The 25828-nt window shown below is 47.6% G+C and overlaps 1 protein-coding gene across 1 annotated transcript in view; it reads left to right on the top strand.

Annotated features, from left to right (window-relative positions):
- LOC118581961 (DNA (cytosine-5)-methyltransferase 3C-like) overlaps nucleotides 1-19336 on the top strand; it is a 35166-nt gene extending 15830 nt beyond the window's left edge. The window contains exons 3-16 of the mRNA XM_036184352.1: nucleotides 2499-2625; nucleotides 3614-3736; nucleotides 3899-3943; nucleotides 5365-5444; nucleotides 5693-5805; nucleotides 6390-6576; nucleotides 6893-6977; nucleotides 7485-7630; nucleotides 8456-8546; nucleotides 8888-9036; nucleotides 12042-12127; nucleotides 15430-15499; nucleotides 16136-16254; nucleotides 18924-19336. Coding sequence (XP_036040245.1) covers nucleotides 2499-2625; nucleotides 3614-3736; nucleotides 3899-3943; nucleotides 5365-5444; nucleotides 5693-5805; nucleotides 6390-6576; nucleotides 6893-6977; nucleotides 7485-7630; nucleotides 8456-8546; nucleotides 8888-9036; nucleotides 12042-12127; nucleotides 15430-15499; nucleotides 16136-16254; nucleotides 18924-19065 — 1563 coding nt within the window. The 3' untranslated portion in view covers nucleotides 19066-19336. The remainder of the gene's footprint in view (nucleotides 1-2498; nucleotides 2626-3613; nucleotides 3737-3898; nucleotides 3944-5364; nucleotides 5445-5692; nucleotides 5806-6389; nucleotides 6577-6892; nucleotides 6978-7484; nucleotides 7631-8455; nucleotides 8547-8887; nucleotides 9037-12041; nucleotides 12128-15429; nucleotides 15500-16135; nucleotides 16255-18923) is intronic.
- Nucleotides 19337-25828: the final 6492 nt, after the last annotated feature.

Raw genomic sequence — 25828 nt, 5'->3', positions numbered from 1 at the left:
GACAGTTTTCTGCCAATGGGTGCATTGAACTTTGACACTGGGTCTGGACAAAGACTTCCTGAGTTACTTCCCTTAAATTGACGCTTGGTGGCATGTGGGATCAAAGACAAGTCTACTCTTGAAAAGGGTGAAGGGTTAGAAAGTTCTGGATTCAGGGCTGGAGAGATGGCTCAGAGGTTAAGGGCACTGGCTACTCTTCCAGAGGACCTGAGTTTAATTCCCAGCAACCACATGGTGGCTCACAACCATCAGTAATGAGATCTGGTGCCCTCTTCTGGCCCACATGGACAAATGCAGGCAGAACACTATACACAATAAATACATAAATTTTTTTTTAAAAATGATTTTTATTTTGAGCTGAGGATCGAACCCAGGGCCTTTTGCGCTTGCTAGGCAAGCACTCTACCACTGAGCTAAATCCCCAACTCCATAAATCTTAAAAAAAAAAAAAAAAAAAAAAAATTAAAAAAAAAAAAAAGAAAGAAAGAAAGTTCTGGATTCAGAGCCCCATGGATTTAAATTCATTTTTTTGGTAATTGCTTCTTTGGGGTCAACGTCACCATTACCGGCCATGATAGCAGAGGAATTGCCAGGCATACAACCATGCATTTAGAAAGAAGCCTAGGAGAGACAAGAGAGATAGCACTGCCCCTAGTGCCATGTAGTCCTGCATGGAGGTCAGGAGGCCATGTCTGGGTAGGAGCGAGGCAGACTCTGTCAGCAAGCCTCTCCACCAGACCCCAGTTTGGATCTTAACAGCTGTTGAACAAATGTTCTGAGAGCTACACAGAGTTTGAATTGGAGGATGGTGGCTCACAACCATCTCTAATGAGATCTGGCGCCCTCTTCTGGCCTGCAGGTGTACATGTGGGCAGAACACTATGCATAAAAAATAAATCCTAAAAAAAAAGAACATTGCAAGATTGCTGGGGGTAGGGAGGAGGTTGGAGAGATGATTCAGCTGTCAGTTAAGAGCACTTGATGCCCTTCTAGAGGTTTAGTGCTCAGAACCCACATTGGGCAGCTCAAGACCCTCCTGCAACTCCAGTTCCAGGGTATCTGATAACACCCTCTTCTGACTTTTGAATACACTAGCACACATGTGGCATACATTCACATGGACAAATACACATAAACAATTATACGTCCTTTAAAAAGAACATTGCTAGGGTTCAGCCTCAATTGGAGGTTCTGATTTTCTTATGAGTTACTTTCCATTGGGGTCATTTCCACGCATAAAATTTCCCAAGAGTGGAAGAAAAAGTTATTAAATCTATGAGAAACTTCATGCAGTTGTGCTGTGTGACCAGCAGAGGGCGGAAAAGGATAAGTGTCCCGGGCCTATGCTGGCCATTGAAGCATCACACTCTGGGATATGTGCACAGTGACTTGTTTGGCATAGACGAGGGATGCTTGCTATAGCCAATGAGATGTAACATATTCATTTCTAGACAGGGTCAGATGGCAGTAAAGTGCAGTATGGTGAGAGAGCATTATGGGATAGGGTTACACCGTGCTATGGTCCAGAGCCTACCTAGTATCCACTGTGTTCTGTTCATGTTGGCTACAGCAGCTGGCACTTCCTTGTCACCCATGGTGGCTGCACCACAGAGTTGAGGCTCTGAGCATAAGATGGGTACCGTGACCTTTTCTCAAGGGTGTGAGGTTTTTAATGCCCTTGGCTGTTTGCTGTTCTTCTGTGTCCCTGTCACAGTGTTAGGGGCCCAGCTTGCCCAGGACAGGGAGTTTTGGAAGACACTTGAAATCAATACGCTTGAGTCTGAGATGAGGGAGGGCCTTTCACTTCCAGAGCCAGCTCTCAGTGAGCTTAAGCACTGCGTGACCTCGGACCAGTGTTATGTCAGAGGGGAAACAGTGATACTGTGGAACAGGCTGCCCCAGAGACGGGGGAGCTTTCTTTCTTCAAGCAGGGTCCTTCAAGGCCTAGAGGAGGCAGCCTGTTGCCTCCTCTCCTGGTTTGTAGACTCCATCTCCTCTCAGTCATTAGGCTCCCCACCACTTCCCTCCAACCCCTACCAGCCTGCCCTACTTGGCCAAGTGCCTAATTAGGCATGTAAATTGGCATTGGCCTTAAACTGAAGAATGCGTGACTATATCCAGATCTTCTTAGGGAAGACACAGCAAGAAGTCTGCTGTCTGAGACAAGCTACAGGAGGGTACGGTAAGACTGCCAGAGGCTCCTGCGTATTAACTAACAAAGCTGAGTTGAAGCTCTCTTTTGGGAGAGAGCTGACCACTCCCTGATTCTACAGGGGACAGCTCGTATGTGGTGCCTGCCCTATAGTCTATTGTTTTGTTACCAGTCTCTCAGAAGCAGACACATAACAAAGCCAAGGACAGCTGTCCAGCTCTGAAAGACACCAGTGTTTAGGGAATGCAGGCCCCAGCAGGAGGAATCCCTTGGTTCACTCTGGCACATACCTCATTCGCCTGCTCCCATTCATGGTCAGACTTTGTCTTTATTTGTGTCTTGGCAGAGAGCCAGGGTGCGAGCTGGCAAGACCTTCCCCAGCAGCCCGGGAGACTCCCTGGAGGACCAGCTGAAGCCCATGCTGGAGTGGGCCCATGACGTGGAGGGCCTCAAACCAAACAACAAGCAACCAGGTGGGATGGATGGTACAGACAGCAGGAACTTAGAACCTAGGAGACATGGGTTTATGTTTTAATATTGTTACGTCTTAATATTAATGGCATATGTAAGCGTTGGCAAATGTCACTTTGCCACAGGCTCCTTGTGTTTCTGTTTTCTGAGACAACAGTCTCACCATGTAGTCCTGTCTGGTCTCAGGCTGGGATTGTAAGCACATGTCACCTCATCTGGCTCCTCGTGACTTTTGATGGGGATCTAATTTTCTTTCTTCGTATGTGTGAATGGGGAAGAGTCAGATTCAACCATGTCCACTGTGATTCAATAGATTCAATAAAGCTAAAAAGAAACATTATTGAATGGGAGCCACAGAATGTAATTTACTTATTTTCTAGTAGTTTTATGTTACTATTTTAAAAACTTAGCATTTCAACATTTAATCTATATAAAACATTGATATATTTCACTTTTCTCCAGTGCTGTCCTAAGAAAATGATGTCTTTAGGTAAAAATTAAACTGAAATTGATTAATGAACATATAGTAATTTCCTAAATTGGCTAAGTAGATTCCAGGGTGCAGGTCAGTCCAAATTAACCAAATCAGTAACATCACTTGACAGTTTGGACTTGACCTCAGTGTGAAATCCTGCCCCTCCTGACATTTCAAATACTCAGTGGCTCGATGCTCCCACTGGGCATTGTCCCGGGCATCACTGTAGGAACCTCGGAGTTCCAGCTATGGTCCAGCATGTGCTCTGGGCTGACTCTAGAAGGATGGGTTCTCTTACACATTCCGATGTGTAAACCCCACAAACACGAGTCTGGCCTGCTTCCCGGGTGAGAGGAGCTTTGAATTGGCTTCTGCTCTGGGTTCCCCTCTGGGGTTCTCTACACCCACCACTGTCCCCTGCTCTAGATGCAGCTGGATCCCAGACAAAGCATGGTCTTGTCCTAGGCCTGCCTCGCCTCTTAGATCTTCAGTCACATGGTCTGCTTCCCTTCCAGAGAACAAAGGTCGAAGACGCACAACCAATGACTCTGCCACTTCTGAGTGCTGTCCCCCACCCAAGCGCCTCAAGACAAACAGCTGTGGCGGGAAAGACCGAGGAGAGGATGACGAGAGCCGAGGTGATTTGGGGGGCGGGTGCTGAAAGGTCTGGCCATGCATGGTGCAGGACCAGGAGCAGCAGGTCCTCAGGACCACTGCTCTGGGGTACAGAGGGGCACAGCTGTGTGGGAAAAGAGAGACTTCCCCACCTCCTCTCACACCTGTCCCTCTCTCCTCAACAGAACGGATGGCTTCTGATGTCACCAACAACAAGGGCAATCTGGAAGGTACTGTTGTCTCCTGGCCCTCCCTTCAGGGATGCCCCAGGCCTGCCTTAGCCTGGCTTTGACCTTCTGCATGGGTTTAATCTAGAGCGCTGTGCATTGCCCTAGGTCAGGACCATTTCTGTTTCTTCTGTATTCGTTGCTACATTTTTTTTTTTTTTTTTTTTTTTTTTTTTTGATCAAGCGGTGTGATTCGCTTCCATTCTTAGCTGGATCTGATGCAGCCACTGACCAGGGTGACTGGAGTGGGGGAGGGATGGAAGCTGTGGCACTTTAGCTAATACCTGAAAAGATCAGTGGAACCTTGAATTTGCCGTTCAGTAAGCACAGCTAACTTTTAGGTTAAAATAAGACACATTTTGTTATTGGCTCCTCCTCAAGCTAACTCTGCTATCCTTTCCCCAACTGGGTATTGCACTGGGATTCAGAAATCTTCCAAGAACAGACTTAATGGACTTTGAATATGTGATGGACTCTTCATTCAAATTCTTGGTCCAATATGCCTTGACCTAGATCTGTGGTACCCCAGAAAAGCTGCAGTTTAGAGCAGTACCTACAATTAGAATTTTTTTTTTTTTTTTTTTTTTTTTTTTTTTTTTTTTTGTGTGTGTGTGTGTGTGTGTGGTTTTTCAAGATAGGGTTTCACTGTGTAGCCCTGGCTATCCTGGAACTCACTTTGTAGACCAGGCTGGCCTTGAACTCACAGAGATCCACTCCCTCTGCCTCCTGAGTGCTGGGATTAAGGGCATGCATGACCACCACCCATCTAATTTTACAAATATTTGACCCATGGTCCTCCATGCATCCCAAAAGTCATCCACCATTTGACCCTTTCCACCAGTGGAACAGTATTGGCCATTTAAAGGTTTTGTCCTCTTGAATAGTGAGTCAGTTAAGAGCCAAGGCAGAGTGGCTTTCTGGTTAAAAAAACAAACAAACAAAAAAAAAACCCCACAAAAACCAAAGTCTGGGATGGTAATCTGTGCTGGGTTTACAGGGCATGGCTGCAGGCAGGTTCTGTATCTGACACCAAGCCAGTCAGAATCACTACTAGTGCCTCAATGTCTGAGATTTAATGTTTATAAAAGATAGAGATGCTAAACCCAAAACCATACTCAGTCTCTTGTCTTTCTGCTTGGCTATGCCTTGGCCTCCCTTGTGCTTCTTCTTGTTAGTTTGAACTTGTCTTTCCTGGACTATGAAGTGGGGATGGCACGTTAAACATTGTTGGGTCTATGGCCAACCACCTCGAACACACCATATCTCATCTAATGCTGCTGAAATGATTTAAACACTGGATGTGGTGCAGAGTCCTCGACACATGGCTGGCCAGGGGCACATATTCAGAGCTGTCCTGTGTAAGACTCCATCTGCAGATGTTAGGCCCTTGATTTCCCTAACTCTGACACCTGTCTTTCTCTTAGACCGCTGTTTGTCCTGCGGTAGGAAGAACCCTGTGTCCTTCCACCCTCTCTTTGAGGGTGGGCTCTGCCAGAGTTGCCGGGTGAGTCTTCCTGCCCCTGCCTCCTGTCAGGTCCGTCCCGTCCAGGCCCCCATAGTGAACAGCTTCCCAGGGCACATCCCCCCACTTCCTGTTTGGGGGACAGGTGCTGCAGCAGAGAAGGCCCCCTCCAATCACAGGGACTGTCTCTGAAGAGCAGGCCAGGCCACCAGCTAGGGCCCCAGCCAGCTTGCTGGCCAGGCCTGGCTGAGGTCAGGGCTGTGGTCTCACGTGCTCTCTCTGGTGGTCAGGATCGCTTCCTGGAGCTCTTCTATATGTATGATGAGGACGGCTATCAGTCCTACTGCACCGTGTGCTGCGAGGGCCGCGAGCTGCTTCTGTGCAGCAACACGAGCTGCTGCAGGTGAGTGTCGTTCTGGGGGCCGGACGAGAGGGCCTCAGATCCCCGGGTGTACCTCACAGTTCCTGCAGTCTGTAGGCAGCTAGAACCAAACAGAAAATGAGCACCCAGTCGATAGTCTGTGGAATCTGGTGCTCCCGGGCGTGAACTGCATTGTTGCATAGTGCTGGACTCAGGTCGGTGTGCCGGTGAGGTCAGCCCTGTGAGGTTTCTGTTGAAAGGCTCTAGATCTGAAGGGAGTGTGAAGGATCCATATTCAAGAAGGGGTTTGCTAGCCAGGTGGTGGTGGCGCACACTTTTTATCCCAGCACTTGGGAGGCAGAGCAAGGTGGATCTCTGTGAGTTCGAGGCCAGCCTGGTCTACAGAGTGAGTTCCAGGACAGGCACCAAAACTACACAGAGAAACCTTGTCTTGAAAAACCAAAAAAAAAAAAAAAAAAAAAGGGTTTGTTATCCTATATCTCAAAATAGATGGAGGCCAGAGGCTGAGCACCAGGCAGGAGTGGCCGTGCCCTGGGGAACTCACTGGGCCTGCAGGACCAATGTCTGGAAACCTTGATGCCCATTCTCTGGATACTCCGGTACAGGTGCTTCTGTGTGGAGTGTCTGGAGGTGCTGGTGGGTACGGGGACAGCTGAGGATGCCAAGCTGAAGGAACCCTGGAGCTGCTATATGTGCCTCCCCCAGCGCTGCCATGGGGTCCTGAGGCGCAGGAAGGATTGGAACATGCGCCTGCAAGACTTCTTCACTACTGATCCTGACCTCGAAGAATTTGTAAGCCATAGCTGACAATTCTCTCTTCCAGTGCCTGCTGAGGAGGGAACAAGAGGGAATCTTCAGAGCCTGGGGGTGACAAGAGCAGCTGCTCCCACATTGTAGGAGTTTATCTTCTGTGCTGAGAGGCCTTGGCAGTTACTGGTCAGCTCCTTATCTGGTCTGTGTGTCTGTAGGAGGCGGCTGTCCTCCGATCTAAGGACAGAATGGCCAGCCTGTGGCTAATGCTTTCTCAGCGGTTCCCATCAAAGCATCTGGGCACAGGAGGAGGATGGACACCCTGAGTGAGGCATCACTCTCTTTGCTTATCTGTCAGGAGCCGCCCAAGTTGTACCCAGCGATTCCTGCAGCCAGGAGGAGGCCCATTAGAGTCCTGTCCCTGTTTGATGGAATTGCCACAGGTGAGTTTGAGGCAGTGAAAGAAGCTTCTAGACAGGCTGAAGGTGTCTCCCCTGTGCCAGTTGAGGATAATCAGCTTGCTGGCAAGCCCCTCAGTCTTGGCTCCTTCTAGTTTTTACCGTTTATATGCACGCAGCAATCAGTCAGCATGCACAGGTCTGCTCTGGCTCATGCAGGGTGCTTGCTCCCTTTTTAAGAGGACATACTTCTTTGCATTTTAACTTTGATTTTTAAACTTTTCCTTCTGTGTGCATAAATACATTTATGGTCAGTTAGGCGACCTTCCTCAATCCTGGCTCCTTTCCGTTTTGTGAGATGTCTCATGCATGGAAGGAGTGAGTGGAGCCACTGTGGGCGATGCTGTGAGGGCCCCTGGAGTTGACACGGCTACTCTGAAGTGACCATGATGGAGTGAGGGGGGATCTCCATTCTGCTTCAGGAGGACCCTGCAGGGCTGATGGCTCTGCACTTGGCCCCTTGTCCTCACATTTCTGTTTGACCCCTCACAGGGTACTTGGTGCTCAAAGAGTTGGGTATCCAAGTGGAAAAGTACGTCGCCTCCGAAGTCTGTTCAGAGTCCATCGCTGTGGGGACTGTTAAGCATGAAGGCCAAATCAAATACGTGGATGACGTCAGGATAATCACAAAGGGAGATGTGAGGGGGACCTTTTCCCTGGGGTTCATCTTTTGCTTGTTCTTCTATGCCCTGGGTCCTGGTCTCATGGTGTGCTATCTCTCTCCCTCAGGCCTAGGGTTGTGGGTATAAAAGAACTAGAGACATTTCAGAAAAAGTGACATAATAGGAATAATTCAGGACTTCTAGTGGAATGTGAGCATTGACTGGGGCTCCATGTGCTGGAACTGTAGTTGCTGACAGAGCAAGTTTCTAGAACTGACTTTTCTTAGCAACTTTTCTAATAATCTAAGCTTTCTTCTTCTTCTTCTTCTTCTTCTTCTTCTTCTTCTTCTTCTTCTTCTTCTTCTTCTCCTTCTTCTTCTTCATCTTCCTCCTCCTTCTCCTTCTTTTTAAAGATTTATTTATTTATTATGTATACAGTATTCTGCCTGCATATATACCTGCAGGCCAGAAGAGGACGCCAGATCTTATTACAGATGGTTGTGAGCCACCATGTGGGTGCTGGGAATTGAATTCAGGACTTTTGGAAGAGTAGCCAGGGCTCTTAACCTCTGAGCCATCTCTCCAGCCCCGCTTTCTTAATTTTTAAATTAAAACAATTTATCATTATCATCATTGTGTGCGTGCAAGTACCTGGATGAGGGTGCCAGTACCGGGGCACATATATGGAGATGAGAGTACAACTTTGTCAGTTCTTTCCTTTCACATTTACATAGGGATCACACTCAGTTTGCCAGGCTCACATGGCAGGTACCTATACACCTTCAAGCCATCTTGCCTGCCCCAGAATCAAGGATTCCCTCCTCCCTCGGGCTCATCCAAGCATTTTGTGCTTTCCCCCAGGTTGATGAGTGGGGCCCATTCGACTTGGTGATTGGTGGAAGCCCTTGCAATGACCTCTCCTGTGTGAATCCTGTCAGGAAAGGCCTGTTTGGTGAGCAGCCATTTGTTCTGGCTCCCAAAGATCCTACCATATCTGAGTGCTGGTCCATGTGGGGTGGCCGGAGAAGAAGCTGTTGGCTTCGGTTCATTCTTGTTTAGTGCTGGTTCTTAAGCACTGCCTTTGCAGATCCTCAGCCCCCAGAGGAAGTGACTGGTGTCCTGCTGCTCCCTGTGTCCTTGCCTGGTTGTTCCGGGGGACTAACGGGGTTGGCATGTGAGGGCACTGGCTTCCCTGATGGGGCTTATTGAGATTCTCTTGGTCTCAGGGAATGTGGGGGCTTGCATTGAAGCTTTTGATCACACCCTGTTCTCTGACGTTCTTTATGGATGTAGAGGGCACCGGCCGACTCTTCTTTGAGTTTTATCGGTTACTGAATTACTCACGCCCTGAGGAGCGCGACAACCGTCCATTCTTCTGGATGTTTGAGAATGTGGTGGCCATGGAGGTTGGTGACAAGAGGGACATCTCACGATTCCTGGAGGTGAGTGGCCTGAGTGTCAAGACTACTTGGGTCAGGGAGACCACGTTGGCATTAAGGCTACTGAGTGTTGACAGGTGGGAATGATTCCCCAGTGTGTGGCTAGTTCTGGGGAGGAAGACACAGTACACTTTTGAGTGCTCGGGAGACATTTATCCCTGACACAACGCAGCCTGTGCAAGGCAGCGACAATGACACCAGCTCTGCTCCACTTTAGTGGGTTCCTTGTTTCCTTTTCCTTCCGAAGATGGTAGCTTTAGGAGTTACAGAGAAGTGATTATCTGCTGCTTGCATTACATCAAACACTGTAGCAAGCAGGTGTTTGGATTTCATTTTTTGTTTTGTTTTATTTTGTTTTGTTTTCTGAGACAGGGTTTCTGTGTGTAGCTTTGGAGTCTGTCCTGGAACTCGATCTGTAGACCAGGCTGGCTTTGAACTCAGAGATCCTGAGGCCTACCTCTGCCTCCTTAGTGCTGGGATTAAAGGCGTGCACCACCACTTCCTGGCTTCTTCTTCTTTTTTTTTTTAAGTTATATATTTCGTGTATATGAGTACTCTGTCAGCATGCACATTTACATGCCAGAAGAGGGCACTGGGTCCTATTACAGGTGGTTGTGGGCCACCATGTGGTTGCTGGGAATTGAACTCAGGTCCTCTGGAACAGCAGCCATTTCTCCAGCCCCATGTTTGTTTGTTTTTTAAGATAGAGTCTCTTGTAGTCCAGGCTTTTCTTCAGCCCTTGGTCTTCTTGTCTCCACCTCTAAAGTGCCAGGATTACAAGTGTATGCCACACCTAGATTGTACCTTAGTTTTCTTTGGAATTTTACAATTTTGACCTCAGGTGATAGAATCTGGTGTTTTCCAGCTGTCACATGCTGGGTGGCTGTCCTGAGTCGTGCATTGCTCACACTGCCTTTCTGCAGCTGGGATTTGACTTAGCAGATTTTGATGTGAAGTATCTCTGCCTTTGAGCACATCTGTCACTGGCGTGACTCAGAGTGTGCAGGTCTGGTCTGACTTGTCACCCCCATTCTCAAGCAGAGATCAGCTGTCTTATTATTGTTCTATTGCTGTGAGGAAACATCGTAACACAGGCAACTCTTACAAAATAAACTGATTAGGTGCTTGCTTACAGTTTCAGAGGTGTAGTCCATGACCATCATGGTGAGGAGCATGACAGCATGCAGGCAGGCATGCTGCTGAAGTAGATGAGAGTTCCACATCCTGACCCAGAGGCAGCGGGAAGAGGGACAGCCTGGGCCTGGCATGGGCTCTTGAAACCTCAAAATCCACCCGAGTGCCACACTTTCTCCAACAAGGCCACACCTCCTAATCCTTCTAATCCTTTTAAACAGTTCCACTTCCTGGCGACTAAGCATTCTAATATATGAGCCTGTGGGAGCCAGGCTTTTTCAAACTATCGCATTCTACTCTTTCCCCCACTCCGGTAGGCTTATAGTCATACCATAATGCAAAATGCATTCAGTCTAACTTCTAAAGTTCCCATAATCTTTCACAGCCTCAATACTGTTTAAAAGTCGAAAGTTCAAAATCACTTTTGAGACTCCTGGCAATCTCTTAGCTGTAACCCCCTGTAAAAGTAAAAATAAGAAAGCAGATCGCATATTTCCAACATACAATGGCACAGAACATTACTATTTCAAAAGAGAAGGGAGCATAGTGAGGAAATGCTGGGCCATAGAGAACTGAAAACCAGCAGGGCAAACTCTAAATTCTGCATCTCCACATCTGATGTCAAAGCGCATTTCAGATTTCCAATTCGTTTCAGCTTTGTTGAATGTAACACACAACACACTTCTCTCTCTTGGGCTGGTTTCACAGTTGGGCCGATGCTCTCTTCCGCAGATATCCCACGGCTCTGGCATCTCCAGCGTCTTGGGTTCGCCAATACAATTCAGGCTTCACCTTCACAGCTTCACATAATGACCTCTCTAGGCCTCTATGGAGGGACACCCTGACACACTCATGGCCTCAGCTGCTTTCCTTCGCTGAGGAGGAAGATTCCACAACCCTTTTCTTGTATTTTTGACTCTAAAACCAGAACCATGTGAACCAAGTTCTGCTGCTGGGTGGGGCTGGAATTTGGACCCTTTTCCTTTCTTTTTTTTTTTTTCTTCTGGAGCTGAGGACCGAACCCAGGGCCTTGCGCTTGCTAGGCAAGCCCTCTACCACTGAGCTAAAAGGGCCCTTTTCAATTAACATCTGCATCAGCTTTCTCTTGTTGAGGGTCTCCTTCACTGATTAAGCTTTTCTTTAATTCCTCTTCACAAGCTGAAAACAACGTTGGGCAGGGTCTTGCCTTGCCCTGAGGTCACCACTCCCTTTACTCCATTTAGCATCATGCTTTTCAAAAAACTTGTTTATCTCCTTGAACACTGGATTTAGCTCCATTGCACTTCCTGGTGCTTCCTTTCTCCTCAAAGTGTACACTTTGTATTTCTCTTTATCCAGCTTGGTCCTTTTCATTACAGATCTGCATAAGAGTGATTACTGATAACCATACTACACAGTTATCCTGAAACTCTTCAATTTAGTCTCAGGTAGATTTTTAGGATAAAAGCAGAAAGCAGCTACCTTCTCTGCCAAAGTATCACCAGAATGGTCTCTAGGCCACTGACTAATATTCTTCTCCCCTGAGCTGGGCCCACATTGCTCTCAGCATTACTATCCGTGTTCCCACTAGTATGCCCCACTTTTAAGCTTCAGTGTTCAACTGTTTTTCTATCCAAAGTCCCAAAGGCCACATCCTGCCAACAAACAGCATAGTCAGGTCTCTCACAGCACTACCCAACTTCTTGTACCAACTTTTGTCTTGGCCCCTGTTCTTTGATGTGAACATCCATCAGCTCTGTTCCAGCCAGTCTCTGGGTGGGAACTGGTTCGTCTCGTTGTTTAGCTAGGAGAAAGCCTTGTCACCTGACAGGTCAGACCTGGGCTGACAGCTGAGTCTTGAGGTGTGTCCAGCAGCTCCCCTTCTCTTCCTGCAGTGTAACCCAGTGATGATCGATGCCATCAAGGTTTCTGCTGCTCACAGGGCCCGATACTTCTGGGGCAACCTACCTGGGATGAACAGGTAAGAACCCTGAGTGGGACAGGTAACAGACAGGTTATACAAGTCTGACTGACATCCTAACCTTCTAGAAAGTTTTAGAGCTTTAGGATGCTCTGGATGAGTGGAGCACTGGGCAGGACTCCTGGGGCAGCTGCCTTGCTCTAGCTGCAGGGCGGGCGTTTCTCAGAGTCCCCAGGATGACTGAGAACTGTGAAGCCTCCCTGGCCTTCCTGCTGTGCGGTCTTCCAGTGCGAATGTTGAATGTCAAAGACACTGTTCCTTCTGCCCCTCAGATGAAGTGGGTCCTGGCCTAGGTGAGGTGACCGGTGACCAACCAGGGGGAAGAGCTGAGTGTCAGACAGTAGCACAGATGCTGGCTCCCTCTCATTTGCTCAGTCAGGAACATTTTCCACCCTTAAAAAAAATTTTGAGATTATAATTTAATTATAACATTCCTCCTTCCAAGTCCTTCATTATACCCCCCCCTGCTCTCCTTCAAATTCATGGCCTTTCTCTTTATGAATTGTTATTGTATTTCATATATGTACTTGTATATACATATGCACTCCTAAATATAATCTGTTATGTCCGTATAATGTTATTTGCATGTACGTTTTCAGGGCTGACTATTTGGCACTAGACAACCATTGGGTGTGATCTTCCCTGGGGAAGGCCACCTTTCCTGTCCCCAGCTTTCCTCAGTTGCTTATAGTTCTCTGTGTAGGGCTGAGGCCTCATGGGCTTTTCTTCGTCCACCTTGGCACGTTCGTTGGCGTCGTCCTTATTCAGCTTGCCTTTGTGTAGCCGTCCCCAGTGTTTAGTCTCAGGATTAGACCCAAGTGAGTAGTTTTGCAGACGCCTCCTTATACCATCCTTTGTGATTTCAAGAACAGCTTGTTAATAACTAAGATGCGCAATGTGACCATAGTGACCATCCCATATATGCAAATGAGTTAAGCTGTGAAACACTTTCAGAAAGATGTGTTAGAAGCCTAAACTTTGGGAGTCTGGCAGAGTGTGGACAGAAGTCAGAGGATCCTGGAACAGTGTGGAGATTTCTCTTAGCTATTGTGACATTTTAAAATTCAAATTCTTAATATTGTTTTTACCCCTTAGATAGTTAATATTTATTCAGCTAACCATCTAATCAAAAGGCACCATATTTTTGTTTGGAGTCACATGGGCTGATTTATTCAACATGCGAGCTCTCCCTGCCAAGCACTGTATTGCTACCCATTCAATGAGAGACACAGTGATGTCAGCGGCTCTTGTAGAGTAGCCATATTAGTGGGAAGGGTAGAGAACACAGTGAGTAATTGTGTGTTCATGGTTGGGGGGTGTGTGGCATTGGAAAGTAGGGTAAGGAAAGAGAGAGGCCTCGTCCAACAGAACTAAAGGAATGGAGCCAATCCAGGCAGAAGGGAGGGCTCTGGGATAGATGGTGGGCAGGAATCCCCAGACCAGCTTGTAGGTCAGTATTCTTAGGTCAAGAGTGACTGGAAAAGAGAGATGCAGGTATTTCTGACTGGATCCTGAAGGCCTGATACATGGTGCCACTTAGTTGTACATGGGCATAGGGCATTACAAGAGATTAATTGTAGTGAATTTAAGCAGTTAAGGTATACTGTGTCTAGTAGAAGGAAAAGAGAAGGAGCAGAGATGAGGACACTAGTGAAGCGGTACATTGCAGAAGGAGGTGGGATGGCCAGCTATTATTACACTGTGTCCCAGAAGGTGCCATCTGGTGAGAAAGCAAATGAGGTTGGTGGCAGTGACCTCTGAACATTGGTTTATACATTTGGTGGCTTCCAGGCTAAGAGGATGGGCTGCTGTAACCGAGCGCTGATGTGGGACAGAGCGGGTGTATGAGGCGTCAGGTGGGCTGAGGCCTGAATCATCTGGTTTGTGCAGATCTTTTCACTGTATAGCCCTGGCTGGCCTGGGACTCCTTATGTAGCCCAGGCTGGCCTTGACCTCACAAAGATCCTTCTGCCTCTGCCTCCTTAGGGCTGGGATTAAAGGCGTGCACCACCATGCTTGGTGTTTGTATGAATCTTAATCTTTGAATCTATATAATGCCAAGCTTTCCATGTCCCTTTTGTCCTGGCCCCTCATCTTATTTAGGTCCATGGAGGATGTAAAAGGAGATAGGGAGCCAGTGAGATGGCTCAGTGGGTAAAGGAGCTTGCTGTTCAAACCTGAGGGCTTGAGTTTGATCCCCGAAACTCCTGTAAAGGTGGAAGGAGAGAACTGACTTGACCAAGTTGTCCTCTGACCTCCAAACATGCATTGTGGCATGCATGTCCACATACATCAAACACACATATACACATTAGCAATAAATAGGTTTTTTTCCCCCAGAGCTGAGGATCGAACCCAGGGCCTTGCGCTTGCTAGGCAAGCGCTCTACCACTGAGCTAAATCCCCAACTCAATAAATAGGTTTTTAAAAGAAGAACTAGGGCTGGCGTTGGACAGCTGAAAGGTGTGGTCAGGGGAAATTATGGTAGGATTCCTCAGCCCCTCTGCGGCACTTGCTCTTTTCTTCCTTTTGAGGTCCCTAACTGGGGCCGCCACAGTGTTGATGGCTCCCGCAGGCAGATGTTTCGAGGACATCCGCTTCTTAGTTCTTGCCTTCTCAGCTTGCTTGTCTCTGCATTTGCAAAACTGGTTGCCAGAGAGAGAGTGACAAGTTTGAGTGTTTTTCCTTGCAAGGGTGGCACCCACTTAAAGTCTCTTGGGCTTCATTTTTAAAGTGTGGGGTTCTCTTACGAAGATGACTCACCAACACCTAGACCAGTGGTTCTCAACCTTCCTAATGCATGTCGTGGTGACCCCCAATCATAGTTATTTTTGTTGCTACTTCATAACTATAATTTTGCTACTGCTATGAATTTTAATGTAAATATCTGTGTTTTCCAATAGTCTTAGGCGACCCCTGTGGAAGGGTTGCCCGCCCCCAGAGGGATCAAGATCTACAGGTTGAGAACCGCTGATCTAGACCAAGTTCCTCTATCACATTTTCCTGGTCTGCACAGATCTCACTGTAGTGTTCCTGTCCCTCTGTGGAGCCTCACTTTGCCCAATACTAACAGCTAAAGTTCAGAGAAACACTGCCTCTGGGCCCTGGGCTGTACTCTTCAGGGACTAGTGGATTCTTGGTCTTACCACACAGAATTGTCAGTTTTCATCCTGTGGCTGAACATGGTCACTGCCAGAGTACACGTGGGTAAAGCTAGATTCTCTCCTCGCCTGACTTGTGAGGGCTCTAGTGTAGACCTCCAGGGCAGAGGCTGGAGAGTAACGGGTTTTGGCTGTTCCCAGGCCCGTGATAGCTTCAAAGAATGATAAACTCGAGCTGCAGGACTGCTTGGAGTTCAGTAGGACAGCAAAGGTAAGATGCTGAGTGGTCTGTGCTGCACCTTCTGGAAAACTGACCTTGGCTCTGTCCATGGGGCTCCTGCTCACTCCCTCACAGACTCCTGGTGCTGGGCCTCTTTCCTCTCCCCACGGAATTGTCCTGTCTCTTCTTCAAGTACAGAGTAGGAGATATTCTTGGTGAATAACCTCAGTGAGAAAATGCCAGCGGGCTCTGCAGTGGTTAATGCTGGAGGTCTAGAGGCTGTGGTCTTTGCAGTGAGGAGCAGTGGCGGATGCTATCAAGTCAGAGATGCACATAAGGCCTCCGAGTGCCTACTCCTGCATGTCTGCAAAAAGCAAAGGCCAATTGCCCAAGCTCTGGTTGGCCATTCTGAGTCTGGATGGTTTTTGCTCTTAATGACCCTTTTGATCAATAACTGGTTTCTTGGCTCCCATGTGATCCTTCATGGTCACTTTTGGCTAACATTTATGTGGCATTTGTGGGAAGCGTAAAGAATCTCTTCAAGTAAGTCTCTTTGTTCTCTCTCTGTGGATGCCTGTCCCTGTCGCCTCTAACTCACGCCTTCTATCCTCTGCCCTCTGGATGCTTCTGAGCCTGACCCCACTTGGAAGCCTTCTGTGCTCACCCCGAAATGTTTTTCCCCTCCAGTTAAAGAAAGTACAGACAATAACCACCAAGTCGAACTCCATCAGACAGGGGAAAAACCAGCTTTTCCCTGTAGTCATGAACGGCAAGGACGATGTTTTGTGGTGTACTGAGCTCGAAAGGTGAGTGTGTCAGCTACTTTTCTATTGCTGTGCTAGGACACTAGGTCCGAGGACATTTATAAAATGAAGAGTTTATTTATGCTTACAGTTCCAGAGGAAGAAGAGTCCGTCATGTCAGGGAAGTAGGAAGCAGGCATGGTGGTTCCGATGGCAAGCTGAGAACTTACATCTTGAACAGCAAGCGTGAAAGGAGAGAGAGAGAGAGAGAGAGAGAGAGAGAGAGAGAGAGAACTAGAAATGGTGGAATCTTTAGACTCGCAAAGGTCTCCCCTAGTGACACACTTACTACCGCAAGGCTGCATCTTCTAACCCCACCCAGAAAGCATTACCAACCGCGGACTGTATTCAAATATCTGAGACTACACGGTGTTTATCACTCTACTCACCACAGTGAACAAGGCTGCACTGGGAGCGGGAACCTGTGGAATCAGAGCCAGGAGCACACATAGCCCTCGCTCCTTAGTCTTAGTTGCTGTGTTTTCCCCAGGTCCCACTGGCCCTAAGCAGTGGGGTCTGCATGATAGTAGTTTTTCAGAACTGCCCCTTATTTCCCCACAGAAATGGCAGCACTGTGGTGATGAGAAATCGCAGGCATGAGGTTAGTAGATAGCACCGCCTCTCTGTCACCTGCGCTGCCCTGACATTGTCCTGTCCCAGCTTTCTGGGCTTTTAGGAAAATGGGAAACCCCTCAGCTCTTTCAGCCACACTCCTCATGGGGCAGCTGATTTCCCCTTGGTCACAGTCTGTCTTCAACCTCTGACACTTTATTGGGCTACGTTTTCCACTGTCATGTGGAGATCAGACTCTTGGATTTCAAGTTTCTTTCTTTCTTTCTTTCTTTCTTTCTTTCTTTCTTTCTTTCTTTCTTTCTTTCTTTCTTTCTTTTTATGTTGCAGCTCTATTCTGAAGACTTTAGTATTGAATATTTTCATCACAAACCTTAGTTCTGATTTTCTTTTTTCTTTTTCCATTTTTGCTGGAGCTGAGGACCGAACCCAGGGCCTTGTGCTTGCTAGGCAAGTGCTCTACCACTGAGCTAAATCCCTAACCCTTTATTTTTTTCTTTAACAAATAGTTTTAATAAAAATGTAACCTCTTTTTAGGGGTAAGGCAAAGCTCAGTCTGTAGCTAGCATACTCTGTAGCCAGCCTGGAACTCAGTATGTAGCCTAGGTTGCCCACAATCTCATGGCAGTCAGGTTGCTTCAGTCTCCCAATGGCTGCACTATAGGCATGGGCCACCATACACAGCCTAGAAAGTTAGTGTCTGGGCTGGTGAGAGGGATCAGCAGGTAAAGGCGCTTGTCACACAAGCCAGACAACCTTAATTTGACCCGAGAAGGCTGTCCTCTGCCCAAACACATATACACATGCACATACACGAACTAAATAAACTCAAATAATTGAAAAATAGTAATTTCTCATTCGTAGAAGAACTGTAGATAACATTGCTCAGTCTATCTATGAAGAGAACCTTCTGGAAACCTTCTGGCAAGGTGTTCAGAGGTATGATTCAGAGGCCTGGTGAGGAAGGATGACACAATGGAAATGTCAAAGCAAAGGAAAACCACACTGGAGACAGTCATTGGCTCATTGGTGCTGTTTCTAGAACTGGGTTATAAGAATGTATTTCTTTAAAATGTTATTATTATTGGTGTTTTGCCTGCATATTTGTCTGTGCCTGGACAAATGCAGACTCTGAATTCTGAATTGTACTCAACTGAACTGGGCTTGAAAAATCAGCTCTGCTGTTTTGGGAGTGACTTTGTTCCTTCTTTTTTCCCCCCCTTTGGTTTTTTTGAGACAGGGTTTCTCTGAGTAGTTTTGTTTGCCTGTACTGGATCTTGCTCTGTAGACCAGGCTGGCCTCGAACTCACAGAGATCCTCCTGGCTCTGCCTCCCGAGTGCTGGGACCAAAGGCATGCGCCACCAACGCCCAGCTACTTTGTTCCTTCTCAAAGAAACCATGGGGCTAAGGAGATGGCTCCATCATTACAGTGCTTGTCAGGCAAGCATGGGGACTTGAGTTCAAGCCAAGTATGGCAGGCAAAGCAAGAGGATTCCTGGTGCTTGCTGACCGGCCAGCCTAGCCTAATCTGTAAATTCCAAGAGACCTGGTCTCAAAAAAAAAAAAAAAAAAAAAAGAAAAAGAAAAAAGAAAAGTGAATGCCTGGCCCCTGAAAAATAACACCTGAGGACTGAGGATAACCTCTGGCCACATGGCCACAGACGTGTGCACACGTACATCTCTCCACCCCAAGAAATTGCTAAACTTCTCTCATTGTGTTTTGAAGTCAAATACAAGTGTGCGGGCTGACTGGCAATCGTGCATGGATTAATTCACACTAGGCACTTAAGAATGGTCCCTGTGCAGCACGTAAAGACCAGAAGCATAGTCCCAGTGCGGGGGACACAAGACAGCACAGTGCCCTGAGACTCAACTATCAGCTGTCAGCAAGTGTTCTGAGGAAGCAGTGGAACTGGTAGTCTAGAAGGTTCCTTTGAGCCCAACAGTCCTGACTGAAGGCATGGGGAAGTGTAATTGTGGGCAGAGACAGTGGCAGCCTGCTAGCTTTCCTAAGCCTGGGCTTCCAGAACACAGCTGTTCTTGGTGTGTTGGGGACATGGGCCCTTCTAACCTTGTGTCTTTTTGCTCTGTGCTCTCCCAGGATCTTCGGCTTTCCTGCCCACTACACTGACGTGTCCAACATGGGCCGTGGCGCCCGCCAGAAGCTGCTGGGAAAGTCCTGGAGTGTGCCAGTCATCAGACACCTCTTTGCCCCTTTGAAGGACTACTTTGCATGTGAATAGTTCTACCCAGGACTGGGGAGCTTGGGTTCTTGGGGCTATTGGCAGCTGTTAGGAGTCATACTGATCCTCGAAGTGCCCCAGGTCTGCCCTTCCTTAGCTCGCCTCTGTGGGGTCTCACTATATACTCAGTTCTCTTCTGCTCAATGGTAGCAGAGCCTTCTGGCCCTACAGGGAAACCTATTTGTGCACAGCTCAGATCTGGCATCTCACAGTGGCCCAGCATGGTTCTCATGTTTTCCCAGTTTAAAACTTTACAACCAAGCCGGGTGGTGGTGGCACACGCCTTTACTCCCAGCACTCGGGAGGCAGAGGCAGATGGATCTCTCTGAGTTTGAGGCCAGCCTGGTCTACAGAGCAAGTTCCAGAACAGCCAAGGCTACACAGAGAAACTCTGTACTGAAAACCCCAAACCAAAACCCCCAAACCAGAGTCATGTGACAATATGGGAGAAACTGTGCTTTGTTTCAACAGTTTTTGCTGATTTTTAGGCTCAAAGATGACAGATGAATAGTTTACCCTTTTGTTTAATTAAAATCAATATTTCTCATCTGCACTTTGTTCTTCTGTGGAAGTGTGCCATCCATTTGTCTAGCACGGGGATGCCTAGGGTCTGCAGGGGCTCACGGAGCCTGAGACCTCCTGCAGTGCCCCCAGAACACTGCGCCACCATCCCCTGGGAGCTTCTCCCGGTCCTTGCTGCTAGTCCCATTAACAGTCTCGGCTTCATCTGTGGCTGCTCCAGGGCTAGAAAGGCCTTAAATTCCAGTTTATTTTCTGTTGCTCTGACTTGCTGGGCACACCTAGTGGCACACCTTCAATTCCAGCGCAGGGGAAGCAGAGGCAGGTGGATCTCCAGGAGTTAGGGACAGCTAGGTCTACATATCAAGTTCCAGGCTAGCCAGGGCTACACAGTGAGACCCTGTCTGAAACAAAACATCCCCTCCCCACAAAGAAAACAAACCTTACAGTTCTAGGTCACAGACCATCATCGAGAGAAGTCAGGACTCAAGCAAGAACTGAAGCAAAACCATGGAGAAATGCTGCTTACTGGCCCACTCTCCCTGGTTTACTTAGCTAGCTTGCTCATATAGCCAGGCCCACTTGCCTATGAATGGCGATGCCCACAGTGGGCTGGGCCCTCCCAAATCAGTCATCAATCAAGATAATCTTTCACAGACATTGTCATAGGCCAATCTGCTCTGGGCATTCCTTGAATCGAGACTCCCCTTTCCCAGGTCACTCTAGGTTGAGCCAAGTTGACAATACAAACTAACTAGGACATTGGCAAAAGTTCGATTGTGACGCTCATCTCTAGACTTCGCAGGAAGCTGACTAGATGATACCCACGAAGAACACGAGCCCTGATTTCCTAACTGTTCCTCACAACTTCCGTGGAAGTCTGCTGAACCTCATTTCCCAATTGTCCAGTTGACATGGTGCTGCTATCTTTCCTGCTGGGAATGGCTTTTGTGATTCTAACAAGCTTTGAATTTCATCTATTATTATTAATTAGTATGTATGTGTGTTTAGCACATCATGTGTGTGGAGGTCACAGGACAGCTTTGTGGAATGGGTTCTCCCTGGGCATCAAACTCAAATTATCAGGCTTGTGCAGTAGGTACCCTCCTCCCCCAACCCATCTTACTGGCACTTAACATCATCTTTCATTGGGACTGGTTTATAGAGAGTTGATGCCCAGACTCACATCACATTTATTGACCATTTAAAGATGTACTTGTTTCTTCACACTCAACACTGTAACTGCCTCTGATGGTTCCTCCTTAGTTTGGCTGGAGCCTGCTAGCAATCAAGGTGTCCAACACCTAGAGCCCATCATGACATGTTCCAGCCTTTAGTCAAGAAGCATACTTCAGTTACCAGCATGCGGGACAGAGGGTAAGATGTTCATGGGGTGCATGTGGCCCTGGATCAACCTCACACTGATCCTTCTCTGCTTCACTGTGTGACATGACTTTCACAGGTCCCGGTCTCAAAGGGTCTGGCCCAGGGTTAACTGGTAGCAGTTAGGGTGAGAAGAAGCTTTGCAAGTGGAAGGATGGAAAACCACATAGGTTATTAGAAAGTTGCCTCTGGCTAGAGCGAGCATCCCTGCTGAGGTTTGCCATGGCGACACAACTGGCAATTAGCAAAAGACTGGGCCTGTGTACTCTACTCTCCAGGGACTTGAGACCCGAGGGATGGCTGCTGCCCAATTAAGCCATCTTGTGCACAGCACTGTACCAAATGCCGGGACAAGATGGAGCAGAATAAACAGCTCCCCCCTCAGAACCTCAAGAGAAGAAACCGACGGGCCCTCCAGGTGAGGGGCTCTAGGGTGTTCTGGCCTGCTTGCGGGGTAGCTGGTGGAGGCCTCGATGGGGGCAGTTGTAATCTGTAACTTTTCTCAGCATGGGCTAGGCTTGAATGTGAGTGACCCAGGCTGTGTGGCTGTGGAGGAGTACGAACATATTAGGACAAAGGTTGGAGTTGGCATCCCATGTAGGTCTCTTGGAGCGCTCTGGTGGGTTTGTGTCTGGGTTCTGACACACGGCTGTATTGCCTCAAGCAGATGCCTTGAGTTCTGGAGCTTTTGATTTCACATTTAACAGGCGAGAATGATGCATCCTCTATACTTTATAGGTTGGTGGTAGTCCATGGGCGAGATCTGGAGAAAATGCTTTGCTTCATGCCTTTTAGGCAGCAAGCCTTACACTTGTAATAGACGGCATTAAGACAACGAAAGCCATCCATCATCTTGATGTTAATGGCAACGAAGACAGTGGTAATGAGAGCAACAAGCAATGATTATGAATCATTAAGTCCTTAAAAAGGATGAGACAGTATTGCCCAGATGTGCAGCAGCTGCCCACTGGCAACAGCAGCATCTGGTATTGTGTCCTTCATTGTCCTTCACTGTTTGAGGTCTTAGTGTTGTTAGGGAAGGAGCAAGGTGGCTTTTGGTGAGAGGTGGGGACCTTGTCTGAGTGTCAGGACCTGGCCCCAGGTCAGTCCCATGGCTGTGTGGTGGTGGTAGGGTGAGTACAAGGCACATGGCTCTTCCATCCATCCATCCCTCTTGTTTTCTAGCTAAGTAATTAAGTGTCTGCACTGGGATGTTCTTGGTTCCTTATTCCTCTCTGGAGCCAGATTATCTGGGTTCCTGTATTGGCGGCCCATTCCTCCATGTGAGTGTGGGTGTTTTGGTATCTGATTTGGGTCTCTCCACTCCCCAGCTATGAACTCTCAGCCTCACAGGGCTGGTATGTGGCTCAAATGATTGAGTGTTCTGAAAGCATGGCTGAGAAATGCTGTTTCCTGTAGTTGAGCCTTCCTAGCAACTTCTGGGAGGCCTGAGCACTGCAGCAATGGGGGCAGAGAACTGGGAGAGGCCACTTCACAGGGTCACACAGCTATCAGGCCGAGGGTAGCAAGTAGAAGCCTGATCCCTGCAGCCAGTCTGTCTTTGCTCCTCTATCCTGCTGGCATCTTGTTTTGCTTTGCTTCGGTGGAACTTAAAATTCCCTGTAGCCTTCTGCACTTGTACAGTTTGTTGCCTTCAGGCCACCTTCCCACCTTCCAGGCCCCTTGCCCTCCTTCCTCACCACCTATCTTGCTTCCTCCTTTCTTCTTCTCCTGTCAGAATTTATTGAATTTTACTTATTGAATTAAAAAAACCTTAGAACTAAATTTTTATGTGTATTTGTGTGTGTGTGCGCGCGCGCTGAGAGAGAGTGGCTTGTATCCCAGATTGGCATTGAACTTGTGATTCTCTTCCTTTCAGCTCCCAAGTGCTGGGATTAGAGGCTGGGGCCACCCGTACCCAGTTTCCCAAACTGTTTCTCTGACAGGATGAAATTATCTTTTCCATTTATTTTCTGATCAAAATGTAGCGAGATGAAGATAAGCTTGGTGTATTAGTTATTTTCCTTGTCATTGTGAGCAAGTCCATCAGGCATGTCAGGAGAACATGGTGACAGGCCTCTGTGTGGAGCTGTGAGTGTGTGGCAGTGTGTTTACATCCCAGTGGCAGAGGGAGTTGAGAGAGGGGAATGCCGGCACTCAGCTGGTCTCTTCCTGTCCCTCTTTTCTGTCTATACCAGGACCCCAGCCCACAGGAAGGTCCTCACCATGATCAGCAGGGGGCTTCTTCCTTCCTCATTTAAACCTCTTGGAAAATGTCCTGCCCTCACAGCCATGCCCAGACTCTTCTAGCGGACTCTAGATATAATCAAATTGTCACTAAGGATTTGTGGGCCACGAGCTCCTCTCTTTCCTCTGTGGGAGCTGTCATGGAGTGAAGGTGAGCTTTATTTCAGAAACTCTGATGCAGGCACCGAGACTCCCTGTGTTTCTAGAGCTGAATCTATACTTCTCTCCTGTATTGGAAGCACCCCGACCCCACCCCAGACAAGAGGGTATTGCTGTGTAGCCCAGGCTGGCATAGAACTCAGCCTCAAGTGCTAGGATTCCAGGTGTGCACATCTCAAAGCACCTTGTCCGTTGGTCTCATCCCCACATGAATGTCCTCACCTCCCAAGCAGAATGGCCTGCAAAGAGTGAAACAGTAAACTTGCACAATTTGATAATTGACACGAAGTCAAAGCACTGAGACCTTAGTAACACTTACTGAGCAATTACTGTGTGCTTGGTGCTAAGGACTTTACACAGGGTTGGGTAAAGCACTTGCTGCCCATTCATGAGGACAAGAGTTGGGAGCTCAGCATCCACAAAAAAGCCCAGTGGGCACTGTGGTCCATTTGTAATCTCAGCACATGGGAAGCAGAGGTGGGGATCGCCAGAGCAAGCTGGCTGGTTAGACTAGAGAATTGGTGAGCTCTGGGTTCAAGTGAGAGACCCTGTTTTAGTAGATGAGGTGAAGAGTGATAGAGGAATACACTGGATGTCAACGCTGGGCCTCCATACCATAGATACACATTCATGCACACTGGCACACATCAAACACGCATGCATGCACATATATACATATGCATAAAAATATATATGTAAAAGAAGAAAAACTTGATATAGATCTATTTTCTCCCAGGGGTGTGTGGAGATGGAACCCGGGGTCTTGTACATGTTAGACAGCTACTGTACTGCTAAGCTATGGCCCTGGCAGCACATATCTCACTTAATTCCAATTCCTAGCAGAGGCGGGGTTTAAATCCAGATCTGCTAGCTTTGCTACTTAGGATATGTTTTCATATATAAAATGGCATTACCAATGTTTCTCTAGAGTGTTTACAAGTATTTCAGATGGACTATTGTTATTGATGCTTCATTATAATTTTTTTTTTTTTTTTTTTTTTTTTTGTTTTTCGAGACAGGGTTTCTCTGTGTAGCTTTATGCCTTTCCTAGAACTCACTCTGTAGACCAGGCTGGCCTCAAACTCACAGAGATCCACCTGCCTCTGCCTCCCAAGTGCTGGGATTAAAGGCATCTGCCATCACCACCACCGGCTGCTTCATAATAATTTTAAGAAAGTCTCACATAGTCTAGGTTGTGCTTAAGAGTTCCTGGTCCTCCTGACCTCCTAAATTCTGGTATTAAACCATGCTCTGCTGTTTCCTCTTGCTGGTATTTCCCTGTATTAGCCCTTTTATAATGGTAATAGCACATCTTTTGGGACCAATGTCAACTCTGGGATGTTTTCCCATACTGCAAAGTGAAGTCAAGTCTCTTGTGATGTGCTTGGAGTTCTGCCTACCATGGAAACTGTCAGTGTGCAGGCTGGGAAGAATACAGCCGGTAGAGTGCTCTGGGAATACAGCCGGTAGAGTGCTCACCTAGATGCCCGAAGGCCTGCGTTTGCTCCTCAGCATCACAGATGGAGGCAGACGGATCGCCAGTAAGTCTTCTACTCCTACCTGGTCAGATTTCTAGCCATTCTTAGAAAAATTCCCTGGGATTCAGACTTTCAGAGAGCCAGTGCACACAATGAAAGCACCTTGCTATACACGACCTTTGCCTAGTCCTCAATCTGATCTGTTCCTAGACCAAGAGTCGAGTCACTCATGTCTCCACTCTGCCTCTTTTGCCACAGTAGAAACTTTAGGAAGTCAGAGGCTCCGTTTTGTTTTAGCTCACCATCAAGTGCCTAGGGCCTGTTTGGTCAGAGAAAATAAATGCTTGCAGTCAGGCCTGGTAGCACAGGCCTGTAATTCCAGCATTCGGAAAGTAGCAACAGGAGAGTCAGGAGTTCAAGGTTATCCTCAGCTACACAGGAAGTGGGAGACTAGTTTGGTCTATATTAGACCCTTCTCCAAGAAAATGTGAAGTATATAAATAAGTGGTATTGAGACAAAGAAACCATTCTGAGACCTAGATCTGTATTGATATATTGTGTATCCTAATAAACTTATCTGGGGATCAGAGGACAGAGCCTAGATTAGACGTAGAGGCCAGACAGTGGTGGCACACATCCTTAGTCCTATTACTCAAGAGGCAAAGATCTGTCTGGATCTCTGTGAGTTCAAGGCCACACTGGGAACAGTCAGGCAGTGGTGGCACACACCTTTAACCCCAGCACTTGAGATCTCATGCCTTTGCTTGGAAAGCACACATGCTTTTAATCCCAGGAAGTGACATGGCTGGGTGGAGAACGGTATATAAGGCTGAGGAGACAGGAAATAAGCAGCAGTTCAACTGAGACCCTCAGGGGTGAGGACTCAGAGGCTTTCAGTCTGAGGATTCATGGAAACAGGATTGATCGGCTGAGGAGTTGGCGAGGCGAGGTTGGCTGTGGCTTGTTCTGCTTCTCTG

Source organism: Onychomys torridus, chromosome 4 (assembly GCF_903995425.1).
Source record: "Onychomys torridus chromosome 4, mOncTor1.1, whole genome shotgun sequence".
Classification (NCBI taxonomy): Eukaryota; Metazoa; Chordata; class Mammalia; order Rodentia; family Cricetidae; genus Onychomys; species Onychomys torridus.
Note: the sequence above shows the minus strand (reverse complement) of the source record. Positions and strands in the feature narration are given on the sequence as shown.